The sequence below is a fragment of the Netta rufina genome (assembly GCF_964035555.1).
Source record: "Netta rufina genome assembly, chromosome: 2".
In the NCBI taxonomy this organism is placed as follows: Eukaryota; Metazoa; Chordata; class Aves; order Anseriformes; family Anatidae; genus Netta; species Netta rufina.
Window position 1 is genome coordinate 158,421,165 of NC_140124.1, and position 17,018 is coordinate 158,438,182.

The following is a 17,018-nucleotide window of genomic DNA, read 5'->3' on the forward strand; positions in this document are numbered from 1 at the left end:
CCAGTGCTCCCAGTTGGGGTCCCCAGTGCCCCCCAGTGCCCCCAATTGGGGTCCCCAATGTCCTCCAGTGCCCCCCAGTGCTCCCAGTTGGGTCCCAGTACCCCCAGTTCCGCCCTTCCCCTCGCCACCCGCCTGAACCCTGCCCCAGAGGCGCGGCCGCGTGGCACGGGCGGCTCCCGGGGAAGGGGGGGGGGGACAAGGGGCAGGCTCCCCATCACCCCCCCCACCCCATGGGAACCCCGAGGGGGGGGTCACGACCTCGGGGCAACCCCAGGGGGGGGGTTGGGGACAGGCCTGAGGCTGAGGGGGGGGTTTGGGGGGGGGGTTGGGGGGGGGTTTTGGGTGCCCCCCCCCCCCCTCTCCGTGCGCAACGCCCGCCCGGCTCTTGCAGGTGTTGAGCAACGCTCGGCTCTTCCTGGAAAACCTCATCAAGTAAGCGAGGGGGGGGGGGGGACGGACAGACAGACAGACGGCGACCTCTGACCCCGTCCCTGAGGTTGTGCCCCCCCCCACAACCCTTTTTTTTTTTTGGGGGGGGGGGACACCCAAAGTATTCAGGGTCCCCCCCCCCTCACCTCCCCGGCGCAGGTACGGCATCCTGGTGGACCCCATCCAGGTGGTGTCCCTGTTCCTCAAGGACCCCTACAGCTGGCCCTCGCTCTGCCTCATCATCGGTGGGTGTTTTGGGGTGGGGGGGGGGCCGCGCGGCGTGCCCCCCCCTCGCTGACTTCCTCCTCCTCTTCCTCCCCCCCCAAAAACAGTGGCCAACGTCTTCGCCCTGGCGGCGCTCGCCTTGGAGAGGCGGCTGGCGGCGGTGAGCCCCCGAGCGAGAAAAGGAGGGTGGGGGGGCTCCGTGGGTGGGGAGGGGGCTCCGTGGGTTGTGTGTGGGTGTGGGGGGGGGGTCCTGCTGTGCCCCCCCCACGCACCCCACGACCCCCTTTTCCTCCCCAAAACCCCAGGGCTCGCTGTCGGAGCGGGCGGGGGCCGCGCTGCACGCCGCCAACCTGCTGGCCATCCTCTGCTTCCCCGCCGCCGTGGTGCTCGCCGTCACCTCCATCACGCCCGGTGAGGACCCGGGACATTGTGGGGGGGGGTTCTTCCCCCCCCCCCGGGACCCCCCCACACCCTGAGACCCCCCCCCCCAGCCTCCTGACCCCCCCCCCCCCGTGTCCCTGCTTGCAGTGGGGGCCGTGCTCACCCTGGCCATCTACACCGTCCTCTTCCTCAAGCTCTTCTCCTTCAGGGACCTCAACAAGTGGTGCCGCGAGGCCAAAGCGGCCCCCCCAGGTACGAGGCTGTTTTGGGGGGGGGGGGGGGGGCGTTGGGACCCCCCCCCGGGGTGTCCGAGACCCCTCACACCCCCCCCCATCTCCTTAAACCCCCCCCCCCAGGAGCCGCCAAAGCCAACGGGGACGTGGGCAAGAGCGGGGTCGCCTACCCCGATAAACCTCACCTACAGCAGTAAGTACCCCAAAAAAAGGGGGTGGGGGGGGGAAATTTTTTTTTATGGGGGGGGTCTTGAGGTGCCCCCCCCCTCACGGCTATCGCCCCACAGACCTCTATTACTTCCTGCTGGCCCCCACCCTGTGCTACGAGCTCAACTTCCCCCGCTCCCCCCGCATCCGCAAGCGCTTCCTGCTGCGGCGCCTCTTCGAGATGGTGAGATGGGGGGGGGGCTTTAAATTGGGGGGGGGGCTTCAAATTTGGGGGGGGGGGCAGCCCCCCCCCATTCTGGGGGTGTCCCCCCCGAGGTCACCCCCCTCCGTCCCCCTTTTGCAGCTCTTCTTCATCCAGCTGATGGTGGGGCTGATCCAGCAGGTATTTGGGGTTGGGGTTTTTGGGGGGGGGGGGGCCTGGCTGTGCGCCCCCCCCCCTATCCCCAAAAAGAGGGGGGGGGGGGGGCTCTGGTGTCTTGGGGGTGGTTTTTTTTTGGGGGGGGGGGGGGGGGACGCATTCAGCAGCTTCTCCCTTGCAGTGGATGGTGCCCACGATCCAAAACTCCATGAAGCCGTTCCGGGTGAGCTGGGGGGGGGCTTTTTTTTTTGGGGGGGGGGGTCACCCCCTTCCCATATTATCTTTTTTTTATTTTTGGGGGGGGTCTGGGGCTGATGGCGCTGCCCCCCTCCCCTATAGGACATGGATTACTCCCGCATCATCGAGCGGCTCCTCAAGCTGGCCGTGAGTACCCCACCCCCCCCATGATGATGATGATGATGATGATGATGGGGGGGGGTCAGGACCCCCCCGTGACCCCCCCCCCCACCCCTGTGCCCCCCCCCCCAGGTCCCCAACCACCTCATCTGGCTCATCTTCTTCTACTGGTTCTTCACTCCTGCCTCAACGCCGTGGCCGAGCTGCTGCAATTCGGGGACCGGGAGTTTTACCGGGACTGGTGGTGAGCTGGGGGGGGGGGTCCCGGGGGGGTCTTAGGGGGGGGGGCACAATCCCCTTTTTGCCCCCCCCCCACCCCCTAACCCATGTCCCCCCCCTCCTCTGTAGGAACTCGGAGTCGGTGACCTACTTCTGGCAGAACTGGAACATCCCCGTGCACAAGTGGTGCCTCAGGTTTTTTTTTGGGGTGGGGGGCGCTTTGGGAGGGTCCCGCGTCCCCCCCCCCACCCTAATTCGCCCCCCCTGCCCCTCCCCAGACATTTCTACAAGCCCATGCTGAAGCGGGGGGTCAGCAAGTGGACGGCGCAGACGGCCGTCTTCCTCGCCTCCGCCTTCTTCCACGAGGTCGGTGTCGCCCCCGAGACCCCCCCCAGGGTGGTCTTCACCCCCCCCTTTTTAATTACGTGACCCCCCGCTGTCCTTTTTGCCCCCCCCCCCAGTATTTGGTGAGCGTCCCCCTGAAGATGTTTCGCCTCTGGGCTTTCATGGGGATGGCGGCGCAGGTAAGAGGGGATGGGGGGGGGGGACACCCCAAAACCCTGTGCGCCCCCCCTCTCCCCAACCCCACAGGACCCCGGGGGGGGGGCTCTGAGGTTGCTGTGACCCCCCCCCCCCCCATCCCAGATCCCTTTGGCCTGGTTCGTGTCCAAGTTCCTCAGGGGGAACTACGGCAACGCGGCCGTCTGGATGTCGCTGATCATCGGGCAGCCCATCGCCGTCCTCATGTACGTGCACGACTACTACGTGCTCAACTACGAGGGGGGGGGGAGCTGAAGACCCCCCCCCCCCCACAACCCTCAATACTGTGGGTGGGGGTCCCGGGAGGCCCCCCCCCCGTGTTTGTACGGGGGCCCCCCCCCTCGTCCCGAAGTGAATGTCGGATCGCTGCAATAGCCCCCCGGGGTGTTGGGGGGGGCACTGCTCGGACCCCCCCCCCCCAGCCCCAAAATGTCACGGTGGGGGGGCACGGAGCTGGCCACCCCCCTCCCAAAAGGCCTGGCCTGGGCCCTCCTGGCCTCTTCTGTGAACTTTTTTGGGCTCTTTTGGGCCGCCGAGGGATTAAAGGCTCTGGTTTCCTACGCCCTGTGCCCAATTTGTGTCTCTGCCCCCCCCCCTTGGGACCCCCCCTGGACCCCAAGAGCCATCGTGTCCCCCCCCATGGCAGCAGGGGGCTGGTTATGGGGCTCGGCATTGCCCGTGGGGTCACTTGTGGGGCTTGGCCTTGACCCTGAGGTCACTTTTGGGGCTGCTTGTGGGGCTTGGCTTTGACCCCGGGGCTGGTTGTGGGGCTGAGCTTTGCCTATGGGGTCACTTGTGGGGCTTGGTTGTGTCCTTGGGGCTGCTTGTGGGGCTGAGCTTTGCCCATGGGGCTGCTTCTGGGGCTTGACCTTGACCCTGGGGTCACTTTTGGGGCTGCTTGTGGGGCTTGGCCTTGCCCCCAAGGCTGCTTGTGGGGCTGAGCTTTGCCTATGGGGTCACTTGTGGGGCTTGGCCTTGATCCTGGGGTCACTTGTGGGGCTGAGCTTTGCCCGTGGGGCTGAGCTTTGCCCATGGGGCTGCTTGTGGGGCTTGACCTTGACCCCGGGGCCACTTGTGGGGCTGGCTGTGGGGGCTTGGCCTTGCCCATGGGGTCACTTGTGGGGCTTGACCTTGACCCCGGGGCTGGTTGTGGGGCTCAGCATTGCCCATGGGGTCACTTGTGGGGCTTGTTTGTGTCCCTGGGGCTACTTATGGGGCTCAGCCGTGTCCCCAGGGCCACTTGTGGGGCTCAGCTTTGCCCTTGGGGTCACTTGTGGGGTTTGACCTTGACACTGGGGCTGCTTGTGGGGCCGGGCCCTTGACCCCAGGGCTGCTTGTGGGGCTGTGCTTTGCCCCAAGGCCACTTGTGGGGCTCAGCCTTGCCCCCCAGGCCTGTTTGTGGGGCTCAGCTTTGCCCACGAGGCCACTTGTGGGGCTCCACCTTGCCCCCAGGGCTGGTTGTGGGGCTGGGCCTTGCCCCAGGGCCATGTGTGGGGCTGGGCCTTGACCACAGGGCTGCTTGTGGGGCTGGTTTTGGGGCTCAGCCTTGCCCTGGGCCTGGTTGTGGGGCTCAACTTTGTGCCTGGGGCCACTTGTGGGGCTCCCCCTTATCCCCAGGGCTGGTTGTGGGGCTGGGCCTTGCCCCAGGGCCACTTGTGGGGCTCAACCTTGCCCCTGGGCCTGTCCTTGGGGCATTTTCTGTCCCGGATTCCTCCCTGGGGAGCTCTGGACCTCATTGAGGAACCCCCCGGGCCCTCCCCACCTTCCCCCAATCTGGGCACAAGCTGCTATTTTTTTTTGGGGGGGGTCACAGCCCCCAAACTGGGGGGCACTGGGATTTGGGGGCACTGGGATTTGGGGCCACTGGGCCCTGCTCTGGCTTCGCGCCGGAGCCGTCGCGGGGGCACCGCCGCGTGCCCGTGCCCCCCCCCCCCATTCAGGAACCCGCTGCCCTCGGGTTAGGGACATAGAAAATAAAATTTATTCTCCATTTTCCGTTCCTACACCGCAGTCGCGTCCCTGCCCTGCGGGAAGCAGGCGGCCAACTCCTCACCCCGGCACGGGGCGGGTGGGGGGGGAAAAAAGGACCCTACGGCTTTGCTCTTCTGCGTTTCGCACTCGACAGAAATAAAAATAAAAATTCCAGAGCGCCCCCCACACCCCCACACCACCCCAACCCACCCCAACCCTGCCCCGTTTCGGCTGGCGCGGGGAGGGCGAAGGCGGCGGCGGCGGCAGCGGCGCGAGGTCAGGGCTGGGCGCCCGCTGCGGCGGGCACCGGAGAGCCCAAAGCGTTCGGGGAGGAGATGCCGGGCGAGGCGGCCAGGCTGCCCAGGGGCTGCGCCGCGGACATCGAGGTAATGCCTGCGCCGGGGAGAGAACGGGGCGTCAGGCTCCAGCAGGACGAGGCCAGGAGCAGGAGGCAGAGCCAGGAGCCGGCGCGGCTCGGTGCCGCGCGCCCCCCGGTGCGCCCCCGGCGTGCCCCCGCGCCGGCACCCACCTGCCAACATGCTGGAGGAGCTGACAGGCGTGGTGCTGGCCGAGAGCGCGGCCGAGGGGCCGATCCTCGCCGGGTCTTTCGCTATGGGATCTGCGGGGCAGAGGGGATGGCGTCAGGGGTGGCCCCCAGTGCGCCAAAAGGAGCGCCGGTGCCTCGCCGCCCCCCCTCACCCCGCCGGGGACGTACAGAAGTAGGGGTGCTCCATGGCGTCGCGGGCCGTCAGCCGCGTCTGGTGGTCGTAGCGCAGCAGCTTGTCCAGGAAATCCAGCGCCTCGCTGCTCACCAGGTGCTGGTTCTCGCTGTGCACGAAGCGCTCCCACCGCTTCCGCGAGTGTCTGCCGGGAGCAGGAGGGCGAGGAAGAAGAGGAGGAGGAAGAGGAGGAGGAGGAGGAGGAGGAGGAGGAGGATGGCGCACGCAGCACCGCGCGCCGGGGCAGCCACCCACCTGCCCAGGATGTCGTTGAAGCGGGGGTCGAGCTCGATGTTGTACTTGTCGATGTAGTCGTACAGGTCCTCCGTCCCCAGCACCTTGGCGATGCGCACGAGCTGGCACGGGGGAAGGAAAGGTGGCGGGGTTGGTGGTGGTGACCCCGCAGGGACCAGTTCCCTGCCTGGCTGGTCCCAGTCCCGGACCCTGCCACCCCTCGTTTCCCCGCTGGGAACGGGACAATTTGGGGGGGAAAGTGACAGAAATCAGCCAGTGCCGTGGTGTGGGCGGGGGGCCCTACAGCCTGCCGGGCTGGTGCCGTGTATGGGGCCGATACGGTCAGGGAACGGCTCTGCTCCTGCTGGACCCCTCCAAATCCGTGTCCCATGGGTGCCAGCAGCCAGGGATGTGTGGGTGCGTTATGGGGTGCCCGCATGCAGCCCCATTTGCGCCTCCCAGTATAACAGTGCCTTGCCCCCCGCCCAGGAGCTGGACGCAGCCACCGGCAGCGCTCTGCCTCCAGCAGGGGGAAGGACGCAGCGAGAGGAGACCCCGGCTTGGGGAGGGGACCCCGGGAGTCAGCGGGTGGCACGGTGGGGTGGGTGGCGGGCGAGTTAGTGCAAGGGGGGGGGGCTCACTTGGTCGTAGTTGTCGTGGCCGTGGAAGAAGGGCTCTTTCCGGAAGATCATGCTGGCCAGCATGCAGCCCAAACTCCACATGTCCAGGCTGTAGTCATACATCTGGCAAGGACACGGGACGGGGTGGGAGCTGGGACACCCCCGGGCTGCCGGCACGGCCCCGAGCGGGGGTCCCCCGGGCGTGCCCCCAGCCCCTGGAGGTCAGCGGAGCCGTACCTGGTAATCCACCAGGAGCTCCGGGCCCTTGAAGTAGCGCGAGGCCACCCGCACGTTGTATTCCTGGCCGGGGTGGTAGAACTCCGCCAGCCCCCAGTCGATCAGGCGCAGCTGGGAGGGAGAAAGGGGGAAAGGGACAAAGGGAGGGCGCTGGCACCGACCCCCCAGCCCCCCCCGGGGGCTCCCAGCTCGTGGGGCTCAGTGCCAGCACCGGCCCCGTCGCGGTGCGCGCGGTGACAGCGGTGCCGAGCCCCGCGGTGGGCGCAGCGGGACGAGCGCAGCGCAGCGGTGCCCCGACGACCACAGCCACCTCGTCGCCCCCCCTAAAGATTTTCAGATCGTTTCTCAGACTCGTTAGGATCACCCCCCCGGCCCCACTAATTAGGGCAGCAGCTGAGGCAGGCCCCGGTCCATCAGGCAGGCCGTTAAACGCCGCGCAGCGCCCGGCTGGGCCCCGCGCTCCCTAACCACAGCCCTCCAGCTCCTATAGGAAACACACCCCCACCCTGCCTCCCCCCACCTCAAACCGAACCCTTATTAACTTTGGGACCTCTGCTGCCCACAACGAGCCTCCAGCCCCCCCCCGATTTGGGGGTGGCACGAATTTAGGGGAAAGGACGGACGGGCTCGGCGCAGGGCACGGGCTGGGTGCGCCGGGTGCCAGGCCACCGCGGCAGCGGTGACGGGGCAGTTTCAAAGGGCAGCGTGCCCATGGGGTGCACGGGGCCGGCCCCGTTCCACCCCGATAACGGGGTGATTACCAGCTGCCCCCCCCCCCCTTCCCGAGACGCCGTTTGAAGTCCGATTTATGCGTGGAGCGCAGGTGGCCGGGCGCCGCCGCGCGCCGGAAGGGATCTGAAGTCGGGTTTACAAGCCCGAGCTGCCGCCAAGCAGCTGGCACATAAAGCGGGTTTACGGGGCGCAGGTGCGGGTTTTTATGGCCGCCCCTTTTTGCCAAAGCAGCAGCTGCGAGGCCAGCCCTCCCCACGAGGGCTCGGGAGCAGGGCCGGGCAGCACCAGAGCCGCACCGCGCCGGGGACGTTTCGGGGCCGGGCTGAGCGCAGGGCGCTGGGAGAGGAACCGGTGCCGTGCCGGGATAACCACAGCCACCCAAGGGACTTGGGGGGCAGGGTGGGGGCACACGGGGTCCCGGCCGTACCTTTCTGTGCTCGTGGTCAATCATGACGTTGTGTGGCTTGACGTCGCGGTGCATGACGCCCATGCTGTGGCAGTAATCCAGCGCCTGCGGGCGCAACAGCGGCGTCACCGCGGGGCAGGGGCAGGGGGGCCAGCACGAAGGACAGACCCCAAGGCTGCACCACGGTGACGCCAGGCTCGGCGAGCACAAACACGGCCCCGGGGGGGGGGTCTCCGGACCCTGGGGACCCCGGGGGAGGCAGGTGGCAGCGGGAGGCTGCCCAAGGGCGTGGTGGCCTCGTCCCCTTCAGCCTCCGCCGCCGCGCTCCACCGCCACCAGCCTCGCAGCCTCCCCGTGCCGCGGTGCCGCCGGCGGGATTCAGGGCCAAGCAGGGCTCCCCCGGGGGTGTTGGTGGTGGCTCTGTGCTCGGGGGGGGGTGTCCCGGGGGCTCACCTTTAGGATCTCGTACATGTAGAAGCGTATGTCGAAGTCGGACAGCGTCTGGTAGAGTTGCTGCGAGAACAGGGAGAGGCAGTGAACGCGGCGCCCGGGGGGCCCCCGAGCAGGAGCACCGAGGGGCAGAACAGCTCTGGGGCAGCTCGGCACACCCCCCCCAAAACCTCCCCAAATTTCACAGCAGCACACCCCAGGGAGAAGCAGGGTGGCCTGGCCCCAGCCCAGTCCCAACAGGGGCAAAAAGGGAGCCCCAAACCGTGCACCGGGGTGGGGGGCTCAGCTCCCACCGGGGTGGGGGGATGAGGGTGGAAGCCTGCGTGCCCTCGGGAGCTGCAGCAGCCCAAAGCCAAACCCCGGGGACAGGAGCCAGGGAGGCGAAAGGGCAGCAGCGGGGCTGCCAGCGCGCTCGTGACTCGTGGAGCAGCCCCAGCCCGGGCAGCAGCTTCACCAAATCGCCACCTCCCACCTAAATTCACCTCCCAGCTCCCCCAAACTCCGCTCCGCAGCCCCTGCCTGCCCCCAGGGGCTGTGACTTAGGGGCAGTGCCCGGTGGCACCGCCGGGGTGGAGAGACCGGGATCGGCCGGCACAAGCGCGAGCACCGGCTCGGTGCCACGGCTCAGCCCCCAGCTGTCAAGCAGCAAGGAGCAGCCGGCTGCAGCCCCACGTCTGAGACACCCCACGGGGGGGCTGGGGTGCGCTGCTGGCTCTGCAGGGGGGTTCGGGACCCCCCCAGTTTCCCCCAGCCCCCTCCAGGTCCCCGAGGCAGCGTGCGCTCACCTTGAAGTCCGTGTTGTTGACGTGCTCGAAGACCAGGGCGGGCGTCCGGGACTGCAGGGTGGGAGGGGAGAAAACAGGGAAAAGAGGGAAAAAAACGGGAAAAAGAAGGAAAAAAGGGGAAAAAGAGGGAAAAAAAGGGGAAAAAAGAGGGGAAAAAAGGGGAAAAAGAGGTTTGGGATGCCCACAGCAGGGCCAGGCAGGCGGCGTGCCCAACCCCCGCTGCTGCCTCCCCGTCTCCACCCTCTCGGGGCCGCCGCGGGTGGCTGCGGGGCTGCCCCCTGCCCTTCCTCACCACGGGGTCCTTCACGATGTCCAGCAGGCTGATGATATTGGGGCCCCCCCGGAGGTTCTCCAGGATCTTGATCTCGCGCTTGATCTTCTTCTTCTTCACGGGCTGGCAAGCACAAAGCGGGCTGCGCTCAGAGCCCTCGCCGGCCCCTCACACCGTGGCAAGTGGGCGCATTCCCCAGCGCTATGGCTCTGCCCCCCCCGAGGACAGCAGCTCCCCACCACCTTAGGAACCTCGTGCCCTGCTTTGGGGGGGCCTCGGGGAATTCTTTCCCTAGGAAAAGCAGCCAGGAGCGAGCGTGGGCTCTCCAAACCCATGAACCGCCCCATGCCCCGTAACTCATGCATCCTACAAACCATCGCTACGCCTGCTTTAGTCCCACCACAGAAATGAGCTCGCCCCCCAGAGAGCCAAAACGTGGCCCCCAGACGTCACCAGGGCCGGGGCAGCGCATGGAGCCCCCCCCTGGGGCCGTGGGGCTGTGCCCGTGCTCAGCCGCAGGGCACGAGGAGCCCGGCGGCGACGAGCCCTGGCGCGCGCCCACCTTGAGGATTTTCACCACCACCTTCTCGTTGTTGGTGATGTTGATGGCTTCGAAGACCTCGCTGTATTTGCCGCGGCCGAGCTTCCGCACGAGCTGGTAGTCGTCCTGGTTGCTGCCGGGGAAGGAGAGGAAGAGGCAGTGAGGAGGAGGCAGCCGGGCCGGGGCTGGAGCGCGGCGGCTCCAGCGCCTTGGGGAGACCGCGGAGAGCAGCGGGGCCGGGGGAAGCAGGAATAAATAAAATAAAAAAACCCGAGGGGGTGCAGGAATAAATGCTCCATGCAGGGAGCCAGGAGAAAACCGTGCCCACAGCCACGGGTCAGACGCACGGAGGGGTCACCCGAGGGGGCTGAGGGAAGCCGGCGTACCCCCACTCCACGACGTGCGACGTCTCTGGGTGTTGACGTCCGCGTAGACCCTGGCCCGGCTGGGGCACTGGCCCCGACATGCTTCCAGGGCCAGAGGCGCGGCGCCTCGCTCACCCTAAAAACCACAAAGACGCGTCAATTGGGGGTGGAGAGCCCGGCAGAAATCGGAGTCTGGGGTGCGCCGGGTGGGTGCGAGGGGCTCCGTGACACCCCCCTGGCCACTCGCCACGCCGCCCACCCCAGCACCACTGGAGGAACCGGGCTGGGTTCAGGTCCTGTGGGGACTGGGACACGGGGACGGGGACAAGGACAGGGACCGGGCAGTGCCTGGCACCAGCTCGGTGCCACCAGGCAGACGCGGCACCCGCGGCTGTCACCATCACCACGTGCTCCCAGCGGGGGCTGGGGTGCAGGATGTGGCCCCGGGGCGCAGCCGCAGAGCCAGGACCCCCCCCCAGGCCAGGCACGGCACGGCCCCGAGACGCGCAGCGGAGGTGGGGAAGCTGTCAGCGAGCCGAGTTGTGCTCGGTGCTCAGCCAAGAGCCGCGGCGGGTCAGGGAGACGCGGAGCCAAGGGCGGCCACGGGACGCGGTGTCCCTGCAGCAGCCGGCACGGGGGGGGGGGACCGGGGCGAGGGGCACGGAGCGCACGCGGCATCGCCAAGGCCACGGCTGCACCGCTCGCATCGGGGAACGGAGCGAGAGCAGCAGCACGAGCCCTGCGGCGGGCACCAGGCACCTCGTGGCCTTGCCAACAGCCCCGGTGCTCGGCCACTGCCACGGCCCCACACGGACACCCCGAGACCGACCCCGAGTGCGAGAGGCTGGCCCCGCTCCGCAGGCTGAGCCCTGGCACCACCAGGATTTGGGTGATGCGGCCCCGGTCAGGTCCTGGCTGGGTCCCAGCTACAGGCCTGGGATGGCACCGCCAGGACCCGGCACAGTTTGGGGAGGTGGCACCACGGGGGTGCCCCCGGCCTGCTCAGAGCTGGCTCCAGAAAAGCCATGAAACGGCCCCCAAACCGTCAGGGGGTGGCGTGTGGGCAGGGGTTGGGAGTGTGTGGGGTGAGGTGGCACAGGGTGGGACTGCATGGCACGGTGTGGTGTGGCGTGGCGTGGTGTGGTGCTGCGTGGCACAGCATGGTACAGCATGGTACATCACGGTACTGCGTGGCACGGTGTGGTACCGCATGGCACAGGACAGCACAACACGGTACCACATGGCACAGCATGGCACGGCACAGTACTGCATGCACAGTGTGGTATGGCATGGCACAGCATGGCACGGCATGGTACTGCATGGTACGGTGTGGTACCACATGGCACAGCATGGCACGTCATGGTACTGCATGGCACGGTGTGGGTACCGCGTGGCACAGCACAGCACAACGCAGTACCACGTGGCACAGCACGGCACGGCGTGGTACTGCATGGCACAGCACAGTACCGCGTGGCACAGTGCGGTACCCCATGGCACCGCGTGGCACAGCATGGCACAGTACGGCACAGTACGGCACCGCGTGGCACAGAACAGCATGGCACCACACAGGATGGCACAGTGCGGTGCCACATGGCATGGCACAGCATGGCACAGCATGGCACGGCACGGCACGGCATGGCACAGCATGGCACGGCATGGCACGGCACGGCACGGCACAGCACGGCACGGCATGGCACGGCATGGCACGGCACACCATGGCATGGCACACCATGGCACGGCATGGCACGGGGCAGTACCGCATGGCACAGCATGGCATGGGCACAGTACCACGGCACGGCGCAGCGTGGCACCGCAGACCCCGCACCCAGGGCCCCCCCCGTGTGCACCCCCAGAGCCCCCACCCCGTGGCCATGCCCACACCGACCCCACCGCTCCCACCCCTGCACCCACCCCCACCCCCACTGGCACCCCTCCCTCATTGAGCCCCCTGACACCCTCCCACTGCCACTCCCCCCCCCCCCCACTCACGCCCACTCCCACCACCCACTCGTGCCTACTCCCACCCACTCCCCACCCACTCCCACCCAATCCCACTCCCAGTCCCAATCCCACTCCCACCCACTCCCACACCCACTCCTGCCCACTCCAGCTCCCGCCCACCCACTCCCACTTGTGCTCACACTCACCCCCACGCCCACTCCCACCCACCCCCACCCCCAATCCCAATCCCAATCCCAATCTCAATCCCAATCCCACTCCCACATCCACTCCCACTCCCACCCACCCCCAATCCCAATCCCATTCCCATTCCAAACCCCTCCCTCTCCCACTCCCACCCACTCCCCATCCCACTCCCATTCCCAATCCCTCTCCCACCCACTCCTGCCCACTCCCACTCCTACTCCCAATCCCAATCCTACTCCCACCCACTCCTAATCCCACTCCAATCCCAATCCCACTCCCACCCACCCCCACTCATGCTCACTCTCACACCCACTCATCTCCACTCCCACTCCCAATCCCACACCCACTCCCACCCACTCCCAATCCCACTCCCAATCCCACTCCCACCCCCTCCTAATCCCACTCCCACACCCACTCCCACCCACTCCTAATCCCAATCCCACTCCCAATCCCAATCCCTCCCCCACCCACTCCCACGCCCACTCCTCCCCACTCCCAATCCCACTCCCACTCCCACCCCCTCCCACTCCCACCCCCACCCCCCCTCCCCCCCCACCCCTCCTCTCCCCCCCTCCCCTCCCCCTCCCCTCCCCCCTCCCCTCCCCCCCCCCTCCCCCCCGGACCTGTCTGCTCGCTGCGGGGGGGACGGGGGGGGGGGCTCGGGGGGCTCCCCGGGGCCGGGGGGGGGGGCGCCGCAAGATGGCGGCGGGCGGCGGCTCCCGGGGCTCCGGGGGCTCCCGGCGCCTCCCGGCGGCTCCCGGCGGCTCCCGGCGGCGCCCTCGGCCGGGCCCAGCCCCCGCCGGGCCGCGGGGGGGCGCCCCCGAACCGGAGCCGACGCCGGGGACGGCGCCGCCCGCCCCGCCCCCACCCCGACATCCCCACCCCCACCCGCGGCTGCGCGGAGGCACCGGGGGGGGCACGGGAAGGGGCGCGGGGGGGGGGGGTAAAGGGGGCAACGGGGGCAGCGGTGGGTCTGTGCCAGTGCCACCAGTGCTCCCAATGCTCCCATACCAGTGCTCCCAGTGCTCCCAGTGCTCCCATCCAGTGCTCCCAGTGCTCCCAGTGCCACCAGTGCTCCCATACCAGTGCTCCCAGTGCTCCCAGTGCTCCCAGTACTCCCATCCCAGTGCTCCCAGTGCTCCAGTGCTCCCAGTGCTCCCAGTACTCCCATCCCAGTGCTCCCAGTGCTCCCAGTGCCACCAGTGCTCCCATCCCAGTGCTCCCAGTGCTCCCAGTGCCTCTATCCCAGTGCTCCCGGTGCCCCCAGTGCTCCCAGTGTTCCCAGGGCCTCTGTCCAGTGCTCCCAGTGTTCCCAGTGCCTCTATCCCAGTGCTCCCAGTGCTCCCAGTGCTCCCAGTACTCCCATCCCAGTGCCCCCAGGGCTCCCGGTGCTCCCATCCCAGTTCTCCAGTGCTCCCAGTTGCCTCTATCCCAGTGCTCCCGGTGCCCCCAGTGCTCCCAGTTTCCCCAGTGCCTCTATCCCAGTGCTCCCAGTGCTCCCAGTGCCTCTATCCCAGTGCTCCCAGTGTTCCCAGGGCCTCTATCCCAGTGCCCCCAGTGCTCCCAGTGCTCCCAGTACCTCTATCCCAGTGTCCCCAGTGCTCCCAGTGTTCCCATCCCAGGGCTCCCAGTGTTCCCAGTGCCTCTACCCCAGTGCTCCCAGTGCCTCCAGTGCCTCTGTCCCAGTGCTCCCAGTGCTCCCAGTGCTCCCAGTACTCCAGTCCCAGTGCCCCAGGGCTCCTAGTGCCTCTATCCCAGTGTCCCCAGTGCTCCCAGTGCTCCCATCCCAGTGCTCCCAGTGCCCCCAGTGTTCCCAGTGCCTCTATCCCAGTGCTCCCAGTACCCCTATCCCAGTGCTCACAGTGCTCCTATTGCTCCCGTCCCAGGGCTCCCAGTGCTCCCAGTGCCACCAATGCCTCTATCCCAGTGGTCTTGGTGTCAGCAGTTCTCCCAGTGCTCCCAGTGCTCCCAGTACTCCAGTCCCAGTGCCCCCAGGGCTCCTAGTGCTCCCATCCCAGTGCTCCCAGTGCTCCCAGTGCCTCTATTCCAGTGCACCAGTGCTCACAGTACTCCCATCCCAGTGCTCCCAGTGCTCCCAGTTTCCCCAGTGCCTCTACCCCCAGTGCTCCCAGTGCCACCTGTGCTCCCAGTGTTCCCATCCCATTACCTCCACTGCTCCCAGTGTTCCCAGTGCTCCCATCCCAGGCCTCCCAGTGCTCCCAGTGTCACCAGTGCCTCTATCCCAGTGCTCTTGGTATCACCAGTGCTCCCAGTGCTCCCATCCCAGTGACACTAGTACTCCCAGTGCCCTCAGGGCTCCTAGTGCTCCCGTCCCAGTGCACCCAGTGCCCCCAGTGCCCCCAGTGTCCCCATCCCAGTGCTCCCAGTGCTTCCATCCCAGTGACACCAGTGCCTCCAGTGCTCCCAGTGCTCCCACTGCTCCCATCCCAGTGCTCCCAGTGCCCCCAGTGCCCCTAGCACGGTCAGGGCAGACACCAGTGCTCCCAGTGCTCTCAGTATTCCCAGTACAAGGCACACGCTCCCAGGGCTCCCAGTACCCCCAGTACAGTCTGTCCCAGGACCACTGTCCCCAGTATTGTCTGGGACACCAGCTCCCAGTGCTCCCAGTGCTCCCAGTCCTCATCCCCAGCTTCTCTTCCTTACCCCCATCTCTATAACCACGTCCCCATAACCCCATAACCCCATGCACTGGGTGTTACTGGGGCGGTGCTGGTAAACGGGGCCACAGTGCTTACTGGGGCCATACTGGTCACCAGGGCCGCACTGGTTACTGGGGCTGTACCAGTCACTGGGGCCATACCAGTTACTGGGCCCATGCCAGGCACTGGTCCCACACTGGTTTACTGGGGGCTTACTGGGACCATCTCAGCTTAATGGGGCCATGGCAGTGACTGGGACCAGAGTGCTTACTGGAACTGTACCAGTTACTGGGGCCATACCAGTTACTGGAGCTGTAGCAGTTACTGGGGTCGTACCAGTTACTGGGGCTGTACCAGTCACTGGGGCCGTACCAGTTACTGAGGCCATCCCAGTTACTAGGGCCATACCAGTTACTGGAGCCATACAAGTTACTGGGGTCATACCAGTTACCAGAGCCATACCAGTTACTGGGGCCGTACCAGTCACTGGAGCTGTACCAGTTACTGGGGCTGTACTGATTACTGAGGCCATCCCAGTAATCCCAGATTACTGGGGCCACACCTGTTACTGGAGCCTTACAAGTTACTGGGGTCGTACCAGTTACCAGAGCACCAGTCACTGGGGCTGTACCAGTCACTGGGGCCATACCAGTCACTGGGGCCATACCTGTTACTGGAGCTGTACCAGTTACTGGGGTTGTACCAGTTACCAGAGACATACCAGTTACTGGGGCTGTACCAGTCACTGGGGCCGTCCCAGTTCCCCATCACCGCACCAGCTCACCATCACCGTGCCATTTCCCCAGTGCTGTGTGGCCCCAGTGACCCCCAGTGGCCCCCAGTAACCCCCAGTAACCCCCAGTGACCCCCAGCACCCCCCAACCCGGCCCTTTCCCACCCCCCCCGGTGCCGTCCCCCCCCCGGTGCCAGTGCCAGGGACCGGGTGACGCCGGATGGGGCCACGAGGCCGGAGGGTGCCGGGGTGGTGACAGCGGCGCCTTGTCCCCACGGGGACGGGGACGGGGACGGGGGCCACCTCGTGCCCCGGGGGTGCTGACCCCAGCCCCGCACCGCCGCCGTCCCCCCCCCCGGCCCCGCTGCCCCCCCTGCAACCGGAGCCGGGCGCGCGCGCCCCCCGGCCCCCAGCCCCAGAACCCAGGGGAACAAAAGGGGCTTTGAGCGCTGCCATAAAGGGCCCTTGTTGGGATGTGCGGGGGGAGTGGGGTGGGATGGGGGCCCCGCAGCACCTGGGTGGGGGGGGGGAGCTTGGGTGGGGGGAGAAGGGGTCCTCACCGCCCCCAGACACAGGTTGGGGGGGGTCCCCAAGTGGTGCTGGGTTCCCTGATGTGGTTTTGGGGTTCCCAAAGTGGTGCTGGGGGTGCCGGTCATGGTTCTGGGGTTTTGGGGTCCCCAAAGTGGTGCTGGGAGTCCCAGTGGTGGTTCAGAGGTTTTGGGGACCCCAAAGTGGTGCTGGGGGTGTCAGTCATGGTGCTTGGGTTTTGGTGCTGGGGTTCCTGGTCATGATTTAGGGGTTTTGGGGTCCCCAAAGAGGTGCTGGGGGTCCTGGTCATGGTTCTGGAGTGTTGAGGTCCTCAAAGTGGTGCTGGGAGCCCCAGTGGTGGTTCAGGGGTTTTGGGATCCCCAAAATGGTGCTGGGGGTCCTGTCCATGGTTCTGGTGTTTTGGGGTCCTCAAAGTGATGCAGGGAGTCCCAGCGGTGGTTCAGGGCTTTTGGGGACCCCAAAGTGCTGCTGGGGGTCCTGGTCATTGTTTTGGGGTCCCCAAAGAGGTGCTGGGGGCTCTGGTCATGTCTCTGCATTTTGGGATCTCCAAAGCGATGCTGCGGGTGTCAGTCATGGTGCTTGGGTTTGGGGTCCCCAAAGAGGTGCTGTGGGTCCTGGTCATGGTTTTGGAGTTTTGGGGGACCCCAAAGTGGTGCTGGGGGTCCTGGTCATGGTTCTGGGGTCCCCAAA

The 17,018-nt window shown here is 67.1% G+C and overlaps 2 protein-coding genes across 2 annotated transcripts; one reads left to right on the plus strand and one right to left on the minus strand.

Moving 5' to 3' along the window:
• Positions 1–358: 358 nt before the first annotated feature.
• DGAT1 (diacylglycerol O-acyltransferase 1) lies at positions 359–3,464 on the plus strand (the record flags this gene model as incomplete). The annotated part of the gene is given in 17 exon segments (XM_084281710.1): positions 359–432; positions 589–674; positions 762–814; positions 960–1,065; positions 1,183–1,287; positions 1,392–1,438; positions 1,440–1,461; positions 1,556–1,659; positions 1,780–1,818; positions 1,976–2,017; positions 2,134–2,178; positions 2,284–2,323; positions 2,326–2,395; positions 2,500–2,565; positions 2,649–2,736; positions 2,832–2,894; positions 3,016–3,464. Coding segments are annotated over 17 exon segments (1,200 nt in total), but the record flags the coding sequence as incomplete, so codon positions are not given.
• A 1,404-nt stretch (positions 3,465–4,868) lies between these two features.
• Positions 4,869–10,342, minus strand: LOC311222519 (casein kinase II subunit alpha-like; the record flags this gene model as incomplete). The annotated part of the gene is given in 14 exon segments (XM_084306857.1): positions 4,869–5,274; positions 5,411–5,500; positions 5,597–5,745; positions 5,856–5,956; positions 6,476–6,577; positions 6,692–6,802; positions 7,851–7,934; positions 8,283–8,342; positions 9,065–9,115; positions 9,357–9,458; positions 9,898–10,009; positions 10,263–10,284; positions 10,287–10,326; positions 10,328–10,342. Coding segments are annotated over 14 exon segments (1,155 nt in total). The 3' UTR covers positions 4,869–5,158.
• Between the last annotated feature and the right edge of the window lie 6,676 nt (positions 10,343–17,018).